The sequence below is a fragment of the Monopterus albus genome, unplaced genomic scaffold, assembly GCF_001952655.1.
Source record: "Monopterus albus unplaced genomic scaffold, M_albus_1.0 scaffold4.1, whole genome shotgun sequence".
Lineage (NCBI taxonomy): Eukaryota > Metazoa > Chordata > Actinopteri > Synbranchiformes > Synbranchidae > Monopterus > Monopterus albus.
This window is the reverse complement of record NW_018127884.1, coordinates 2958375-2968535: the sequence shown is the minus strand read 5'-3', so window position 1 is coordinate 2968535 and position 10161 is coordinate 2958375. Positions and strand designations below refer to the sequence as shown.

At 38.7% G+C, this 10161-nt stretch overlaps 1 protein-coding gene across 2 annotated transcripts; it reads right to left on the bottom strand.

Moving 5' to 3' along the window:
- Positions 1-5956: 5956 nt before the first annotated feature.
- rrad (Ras-related associated with diabetes) lies at positions 5957-9948 on the bottom strand. Of its 2 annotated transcripts, none has more exons than XM_020605360.1 (5): positions 8857-9948; positions 8203-8593; positions 7585-7658; positions 7263-7467; positions 5957-6866 (listed from the first exon to the last, which is right to left on the bottom strand). In XM_020605360.1, exons 2-5 carry the CDS (start codon positions 8573-8575, stop codon positions 6589-6591), a joined length of 930 nt encoding a protein of 309 aa, XP_020461016.1. In that variant the 5' UTR covers positions 8576-8593; positions 8857-9948; the 3' UTR covers positions 5957-6588. The 2 variants fall into 2 exon arrangements, with proteins under 2 accessions (XP_020461016.1, XP_020461007.1); XM_020605351.1 differs by having other exon boundaries at positions 5958-6866; positions 8876-9946.
- Between the last annotated feature and the right edge of the window lie 213 nt (positions 9949-10161).

Here is a 10161-nt window from a genome sequence, read left to right as displayed (position 1 = left end):
TGCCACTTTACTCAGTCCAGGCTTTTGACAGACTTTTATTGTAACATGATATAACAGTTGGAACTGCATTAACAATAAAATCAACTTTTACCCCACGCTGTTTGCATGATTTATGATAAAAATTAAAATAAAAGTGGTTTTAATGATGGTGAAAGTACATGTTTAAGTGTTTCAGAGTGAATACATGTTCACTGAGGTCTTGCTGCTTCACCTGTGATATAGGGATGGGGTAGGGGCCTGGAAGGTTCTCCTGAAGTCGTACAGGGTCAGGTGAAGCCCAGGTGTTTCCAGTCACCTCAACAGTAACGATGCCGGTGGTGAAGAAAGCGTTCGCCTTTCCAGCCATGTCCTTCACCATCACTGAGAGCTTATAGCGGCCACACATCTCTGGGTCCAGAGCAGGGGCTCCTGTTGATTGCAATGGGATGGATACCAGAACATTTTGTGTCACAATTATTCTTTCAGCTTAATTTCAGTACTAACCTCTTTTACAAAGACACCTAAAGAATATATTGTGCTATTTTTGATAACATAATTTTGTATGCATTCATACAGCATCATGTCAGAATCATAGTGTAATCAAGTGTTAAATGTAACATGTCCATAGTTTTCTTAGCCATTTGAGCAGTGTTTTCAACAGGGAATTTTCAATGTCAGATAAATAATAATAATAATAAACCACTCCAGTATAAAGGTAATCATAATCACCAGTTACAGTTGGCTGGTTGAAGCCAGAAACATATAAACATATAAAATCAAGATGGTATTTTTGTTGCTACTATAAAGTTGTATAGAAACCAGCAACAGATTGTGCGGCTGGAAGAGACTGGCAAGCGTGATAGTCATCTCGCTCCTGCCAAGCCATAACAAAGAGCAATACCAGAGCCACAGAAATAGCACCAGCACAAATGAGTTTACTGTGTGTGTGTGTGTGTGTGTGTTCTTGTACTTGCTATATAGAGAGGACATTTTTGTAGATTGAGGACATTTTGGCTGGTTCTCACTTTCTGAGACTTAACGCGGTCAGGGTTATAATTAGGTTTTGGGTTTTGGTTAGGTGTTAGGCATTTAGTTCTGATGGTTAAGGTTAGGGTAAACAAGTTTGGGAAAGCAATATGTCAATGAGTGTCCTCACAAAAACAGAAGAACAAGTATGTGTGTGTGTGTGTGTGTGTGGCTCCCGGTATTACCCATGTTGTGGGGGTGTAAATCTGTTTACACAGTCACACTGTGGGGCCTTGATGTCCTTATGGGCACAAAAAGCAAGTCCCCTAAATGTAAATCATTACATCTTAGAGTGTTGACTTGGATTAACGTTACAGTGAGGTTAATGTAAGGTTGAACAAGTAGTGGTTATGGTTAAGGTTGGGGTACGTCTCCAGAAAATGTATGCAAATTAATGTAATGTCCTCTGAAGTGATGAAAACACAACATGTGTCTGTCTGTATGTGCTTCCTTACATTTGAAAAATAAACTTAACTCTGTGGTCTCTGGTAGACACTGTAAATTACTGTGTGAAATGGCAACACTCATTTTAAGTGTTCTGAAAATATCTTTCATCTATGCATTTCTAAATCACATACTGCATCTTGTCACTTACTGGCTAATATCAATATAGCTACAAAATTCTAACAGATGGTGTTATTTATTATTTTTGTTAGTGAAAATGGATTGATGGATGTGAAACTATGACTAATGGTTTCATAACTAAGTGGCTTGTGCACACACTGCTAACATGCAACTAAAAAACAAGAATGCATTCAAAATACAACAACTTCCCTTCAGGGACAAACAAACAGAAACGTTAACTGATTCTGTCCCTATAGTCAGTAGTTGGGACTGACCTTCCTCAGTGAGAGAAACCTCCCCAGTGATGGAGTCAATGAAGAACATTTGGCTCGAGGGAATCCTGGGTTTCTGTTCCATGAGGCTGAACCTCAGCTCGGCATGGGCGGTGTCGCGGTCATCACGATCCTGTGCCTCCACCTGCATGAACGGGATCCCTGAGAGACACAGTTGGAGCAGAACCACAGAGTTACCTATTATATTACAGACATCTCACCTCTCTGTAAACTCAAGGCTCATTACATGTTTGTGTTTACACAGAAGAGAATAGAACATGGGTAAGTAATCAGTAGGTATAATACCAAAGACATATAACTATGTTGGATTTGTTTATAAGTAAAGTATATTGGTACTGTACTCAAGTTACAAAATGCCTGAACTACGCACACAACAACATGATACACAATAATGTCAGCCATTATTAAGAAGTTAGAGATACAGCATCAGTTTTCATGTTTTACAGTCAGTGGTTATATTGTCCATCTCCTCCAAAAACGGAGGACATTAATTAATTCTAGTGTATCTAGGGTATTGTACCTGAGTCGATGTGATTGCTAGATCTTTGCAAAAGTCTTTTTTTTGTTTAATAAAATGTAACTGAACCAGTTTTCCATGTCACATTCTAATATAAATGAGGTTAAGGGGAAATTGTAGATTCTACTTATACATTATCCATGTTTTCCACTGTTTGGGCAAAACTGAATGGGTATTTGTGTTTCCCGTAACAGGACTGACAAATGTGAATCAGACTGAATTTGGCTGTGCAACATGGTGACATCAGAGCTCAACCTTTGAGAAGCCCAAGCTGCACACTGCCTCTCATGCTCTCCTCTATGAAAGTGGGTACGTTGTCGTTCTTGTCGATGACACACACTTCGACAGTGAAGCTCTGACGATTCACTGAGGTTCTGAAGGACATCTGCAGTACAAACACAAACACATCTTGTAAGTATATATAAATAACACTCTGGAACTGGCACCTCACCTTCCCATACAAATTTAATACCAAGCAAAAAAGTAATTGTTTCTTTCAATATCACTGAACATGACTAAATCACATAAATCTCATATGATGAATAAATAGGAATAAAAACTATTGCAATTAGATTTGCTATGTGGATTTGCTGCATCTTGAGTGAATGAATGTGTGACCTCTAGCTATATCATACCACTGCTATATGATATGATATGCTACCTGCAGAGAGTAGGATGGCTGTTTTTCTCTGTCCAGTGGTTGTAGAGCATAAAGAAACTGAGCATCGACTCCAAATATCCCCTCATCATCCCCAGTTACCACCAGGTCACTGTAATTACCTGGCAGGCTATGAAGCTGCACAGAACAGAATAAATAGCATTAGTTTGTGTTTCTGTTCAGAAGCAAGCTATATGCACAAATAGTAAAGTGTAAGAGGACTGGCCAGAAAGGCTAGCAGCAGGCATCAGTGATCTGATTTGAAAACAATTCTTTAAAAAGTGACAAATTATAGTATATGAAGAACGATTAAAAGTACTGTATGTGTTGCCAAAGCTATAGGGTTTGTTCCTCTGGTTCATATGCCTCTGTTGTTGTCTAAAATCTATTAAAAACGCACCAGTGAGCCATTGCACTGGATGATTAGCTAATTACCATGAACATGGCCACTGTGCTGCACTTTGAGGTGACTACAGCTCGTACACATAAACCATTCTGCTGCTATAAATAGGTGGCAGAATCCTAAATGAGTATTAATCCGCTGCTGAAAATAGTCCTCAGCAAATACACAGTTTACTGCTGGTTTGAATTGTGTTTGCTAAAATCTACAGTGCCCAGCTGTTTTAGGGAATTACTAAGTGGTTTATAATTTGAGCTATAAAGTTATGACTTCTTTTTATAGGGTTGTGTCTTCAGTAGGAATAATTGGTCTTAAAATAAAATGTATAATTTGTTTTTGCCAGCATCCTACCATTCAACTTGTCTGATGACCAAATTACTTTAACAATCATACATCTTGCAACAACTTCCAGGAAGACTCAGGTACAAGGTTCAGTCTGAATTCTCTAAACCTTAAAGCAAAAAATACCTCAGGATTCACCCATTTTAAAATAGTTACATTCAGAGCCAGATGAACGGAGTCTTGTGAAGAGCTGTTACCTTGAACAAATCTGAAGCAATTATTATGCTGTTTCCTTTTATAACACAAACTGGGGTTATTATCCAACTCCTCCATTCTGTCCATTAGCACGCTATGTGTTAATGACCCTCAGTCAAGACTTAAAATATAACTGCTTCATATGAAATGACATCACAATATAACCAGTTAAAGTGCTAGATACTTTTGCTGCTGCACAATCCAGAGGATGTCTGAGTGACATGTATGAATAAAGTGCCACCCAGCTGTGCTGAATGCAGAGGCTGGGACTGACGCCTGAAAAGCATTGTGAACACTCCAATTATAGTCTAGTGATGACGGCAGCATGCTCATACATCTTCAACCTTGTGTGCAGATGGAAGAGGAAAATAGAGATTTTCAATTGCACTACCATTCTGTGATTCTATCTTATAGTCTGCCTTCATTTTCTGCCTAAAGATCAGTGACGGTCTTTTCACCAAAATCAACAGGATCAGAAGGCTAGATAGAGATGTTTTCATGTACCTGGTTTAATCATGAGGAAATGTAGCAACTTAGTGTTGCCTTAATCTTATTAGGTACTGTATAAAAAGATCACTCTCATGTGCAGAATGTTAAACCTTTCCAACAGTTATTGATGCTGAGTTGCTATAGGCTGAGTTACGATCTGAAATTGCTATAATTATGAATATGACATATGAGAATAAAACATTTCTACCCAAGATTAAATGTTTTGCAGATGTTTCCACAGAGATGTATATGCTTTTATCTCTGACTATATTTGGAGAAGAAAAAAAAAAGCTAAGATTGTACAATTGGGGGATTAAAGATCTAATTTCTTATTAGAAGGCCATGAAGAATAACTTAAATCTGGTGAATTCTAGTTGATTTAAAAGCCTTACCTTGGCTAGATACCATGGGAAAATGCCATCATAATTTTCAGGGACACCAATTTTAACAATTGCCCCAGAGGATGGTGCAAATATGTAAAATATCACAAGCTGCAAAACAAAATTCAAGGGTCTTAGTGATGTTGATCATGCAGAAATGTTCTTATAAATGAAAGTATAATAGAGTAATTTAAAAAAAAACATATCTTACTATGAGAGCCATGAAGAGCATTGCTGTAGCTCCTCGGTCATGTGTCCCTGAACCTGTGGCATATTCACAGCATTTCAAACCACGTTGCCACAAATCAACAGTCAGCATGCTTTCTGTCTCGTTACTGATCCACCACCATGGAATTCTTTTATATGCCAAGATTTCATCATTTTTACATGTGCAACAGCCTGAGCTTAAATGCATAATCTGAACTCGCACTACAGTCACTAGTACAGAAGACTGATAGAATCGCATTTGAGTAGGAAGTAAAACTTGTGTTTTTTACTATCATGTTGGATGCCAAGAATTCATTCCATTTGATTTGAGTGTCAGACATCTTTTAGATAGAGCAGTTTGTTTGTTTGTTTACCACTATCAAATCACAGGCTATAGTGCATTGTACAAGTAACAGTGGTGTCTGGCATTTCCCCTTTCACTCCAATTCAAACCTCTAAAGTATAACAACAACCTTTGAAGATACTGTAGCTTAACAACAGCAGATAACAGTGATAAAGATAGCTAAAACTGCTGTCGGGTATAGTAAAATCAGTTCTAGTAAATTATACTGCCATATATAACAAAAACCTTTCTATCTTACCTTCTCCAAATGATGCATGTGCTCCCTCTGAGAGGTGTGAGAGGTGTTCAAATTAGGTGGAAAAACAGTGTTCTTGTACTCTTGGTGGATTAATGGTTAACACCTTCAGATAAAAATGCTTAACTACCTTCTTTCCTTTCTGTAAAACCAATGGCCAGTGAGGTTCCATTCCACTGATACAATCAAATGAATATTCATGGAGATGCAAATTGCCTAAACATCTACTTCTTTCTTGTTGCATCATGCTAGATACTTTGCTGTAGGAATAACAGAGAAGACTTTGTCATTTGATTTGATCTTTTATTGAAAAAAGAAACTCAATGTAAACAAAGAATTTTCAAATAATGCCAAGATACACAAGACTAATATAACTTATTGCTTTACTCATACATTCACAACCTGAATTCAGTGTAGTCTTTAGTAATTTGGCCAAGGCACGAACCTGCGTACCACATTTCAAGTAAATATGACTCCAGATGGCCTAGTATTGTGATCCTTTACCATATCTTCTAGGATAATGAGATGTATGTATATAAGCATCATTCATGTTATAGTATATACATCAATCCCCTCCAGTATAGGAGCACAACAATAACCCAACAGCAAGGCAATCTTTTCAACTCAATAGACATAACAAGCCTTTGTGGATTTTCCATACGTACTGATTATGACAGCGATATGTTTTAAGGCAGACAAAAAATAAAATAAAATAAATGTTTGCCAAGCTTCATGCAGGTTATCACCGTTAACAAGATATGACTTGAATAATGTCAGTCATTTTATTAATTAAGTCCTCTGCTTTTGGTTGGTGTCTAAAAAATTAAAATATATTTCTGTACAGCTCTATTAGTCCTTTAGGGTTAGTGTTAAAACACACACACAGCATCTGGTCTTCAGAGGCCAAAGAAAAAAATGTTTGTCTGTCCCATTTGTTCCTCAAAGAACAGTTAGGTCATGGCAGGACTTTGACTTCTGCCTGAAAGCCATCTTCTTGTTCTTGCGTGCAACCATGCGGCCCAGAAACCGCTTGGCCTTCTTGCTGATGCTCTCTCTACGTCTGCAGTTGGCCATGCGCCGAGCATTTTCCTCCTTGCTGTCTTTCCTCAAGCGGATCTGTCTTACTATTCCCTCGAATAGGTCATGCACATTGTGATGAAGGGATGCAGATGTCTCAATGAACTTGCAGTCGAATACAACTGCACAGGCACTTCCCTCTGCAACACAGAAAATATGGAGAAAAGAAGAACATTAGAACTGTGAGGAGGTGTACATTTGAGACAGCATTAAGGTAGAAGCTCAAGTAGATTTAGGCTGACAACAGTAAATAATAACAGCTAAAACACTGGCAGATAGCTTTCATTTGCAATTCAACCTGACCAGACAAGTGAGGAACATGCCCTGACCCCACCACAGCCAGTCAAGCCCAAATAGCTTTGATAGACTTGATCATGAAAAGATACCTTTTAAGCTTTAAATAATAAATATCAATTTTTAAACAACCAAAAGTTGCATTAAAACCCACTTCCCCTGACCTAAAAATGTGTCCTGGCTTTCATCATACAATTGTTGCACTTTTTAGGCTCAAAGGTAAGTTAATTATAATGATTTACCATCTACAGACACCTCTCTGGACCGCACTAGGTCACTCTTGTTGCCAACAAGGATTATGGGAATGTTCTCTGACTGCCTGGCCCGGCGCAGCTGGATACGCAGCTCTGACGCCTTCTCGAAGCTTGATTTGTCCGTCACTGAATACACAATGATGTAGGCGTCTCCCATCCTCATGCACTGTTCCTTCAGCCACTGGCTGTTGTCCTTCAGGAAAGAGATACCAGGTTTAGCATCACACATCTCTTCACTACATACATACTAATATAATATCACTGAATCAATGTAACTGGACAAACATTGCATGAATTATATATAACTCACCTGTTCCCAGATGTCATACAACAGAATGAATGCCTCTTCTTCATCCACCATGATAGATCTGTCGTAAGTGTTTCCTGAGAGGTGGGGAACAAATATTATGTTACACACTGTCAGAGAGGAATAGAGCATCTCTTATGCAAACAGTTGTGTTTATTGTCAGTATTATATTAATTGATTTTAGCACATTTATTTTTGTGTGTGTACACTGAAGCAAAAAGTGGATCACAGTTTCTGATCAAGCCAATTTGGCCTTTTGATTTTTCACTTCACATTATTCTACTGGACATATTTTTGACAGCTGTACTAGAGAGGAGGTAGTTCTTTAAGGTACCTGGAAATAGGAAAAATAAGAACCTGTTTGATTCTAATCCATCAGGTAAACTTCATCACCATCCTCATAGAGAAACATAATTGTGAATCAGGGCTTTTAAGGCAGTGGATTTTATGTTATAGTTCACATTATGTTCATAAATCTTATAGGCTTGAGTGGTTTGGTATCTTTTAAAAGGTTTAGGGTTAGAACATTAATAGTCTCAAATGTTTTGATGCTTAATAGCTCAGTAATGGGTGTGTATGGGCTGTTAGCTGTGATGACTCATCCTCAGTATTACTATTTACCTGCTTCATCGTAGTCATGACCAGCATCCTCAAGCCCTCCAAAAACGCGAGCCAGGCTGGACTTCCCGACACCGTGCTCACCGAGGAGAACCACCTTGTACACCTGGGACTCTGCTTCGCTGCCGGTGGAGATCACGGAGTCGGACGAGTCAGAGGCGCAGCTGCCCCGGTGCTGCTCGTTCGGAGAGTAGGACGTGCAGCGCAGGAGGTTGGACAGCTCGTCGGTTTGTCCTGTTTGTGGCATGGTGGTGAGCAGGTCCCGGTCGTCCACTGGCATACTTCTCCTGTGTAGATTTGGTACATTCATAGGGAACGGCATGCTTCCTCTCCTCTTATCCATGTTCCGTAGTTTGTCACCCTTGTTCAAAGTCATTGTGCTTATACCGACGATCTGTGGATAGATGTGCCACGCGTAAATTTGTGATCTTATGTATTTTAAATTAGCTGACAATGTAAAAGTCTGCAAGGGAGGATAATGGCACAGTCTTTATACACAATATATGTATCATTGCAAGTCAAGTTGTAAAATTCTATTAGGTAAAGCAAATATCAAATCTAACAGTTTTCTCCTGAAATGTCGCCCTGACCTGACCACGTTTTTTTCCCGACTCAACATAAAAACGCAAAACAAAACTAAAGCTGAAAATGTCTCACCAGTATTTAAGACACTTACTCGGTGATGGCAATTAAATCCAACGAGGGCAATCCAATAATCCGTGAAGTGGTGGTAAGCGAATAAACACTTTGCCTTGTGTCTTGTAACAGTCGCTGCTCTGCTTATTTATATAGCGCTAGGAGTGACGTCGACAGGGATTCGCCCCAGAGAATCACGTATCCACTTATTATAGTGGTGCGTAAGGGTAACATCATACAGAGGAGGGGGTGTATGACTGGAAGAGCTGAGGAATCTCCCTTCCGCTTCGCCAAATGGAGCTCACTTCTGAGGGGGCAGCCAGAGATGAATCTTTGAAGAGGGAAAGCCCACTTAAAGTTAGAGTGATATAAATATTTCATATTAATTTAGACTAAATTTAGAGATGGTGGGAGGATATTCTCATGACACGAGATGCTGAAGTGTATTACGCTGCATTGAATCGACCTGGCGCCATGATGGGAATATGATGGCTTGTCTTACCTAAAGTTGGCTCATCATGTTTGAGCTTCATGGTAATTTTGATGAGAGGAGGTTGAACATGGACATGTTTAATTATAACAAACAAAAACGTTTATTGATTCTCTCAGCTCTGTAGGCTCACTCATAAATTCATTTTTGTGCATGTATGCAATACGTAATTCCTTTCAACATCTGACAGGTCTGACCTATATATAACCAATAATGTTTGGTTTATTGATTCATGCCTTAGTGGATAATGCAAAGTTCGCCCAGTTTAATTTTATCTTGGCCATGCAACACATTAATAGAGGCAAATCTTCAGGTCGGTTTTCTTTAGGCCTTTTTAAAGTTAGCATGTGTTTTTCTGTTTAACCTTGTGTCCAGCATATTTAACTTTTTTTCGCACACAGTGTGGCCCACAACACTGGGACGTGCTATAGAGACTGGATTTAATTTCCCATCTTATATCATCGCCTCTGCATAGTGTGCTCCTGCCCCCTTGTGGCTCATGTGTTACAGTGGAACCTACTGAACTCACTGAGTAGGACGCATCCAACATTATAATATAGTTTCAGCTTTGGGAATTATGAATAAATAATAATAAAAATAAAACAGGTAAATGCAAAATTTATGTTAGCATTTTTTTCAAACCCAGCTTATCACAGTAAACATTTATCTCAGTAGAATTCAGATTTTATTCATTTCATTTTGTTTGTTTGTTTTTGGAAGCATTTATTATTCCTTTGAGATAATGTCATGCTGCACTCCCGACTTCCTGTTGGAGGCTCTTATTTCTTATTTGAAAGAAACTTCTGGGTTTTTACCATCTCATACTTTACCAGCAG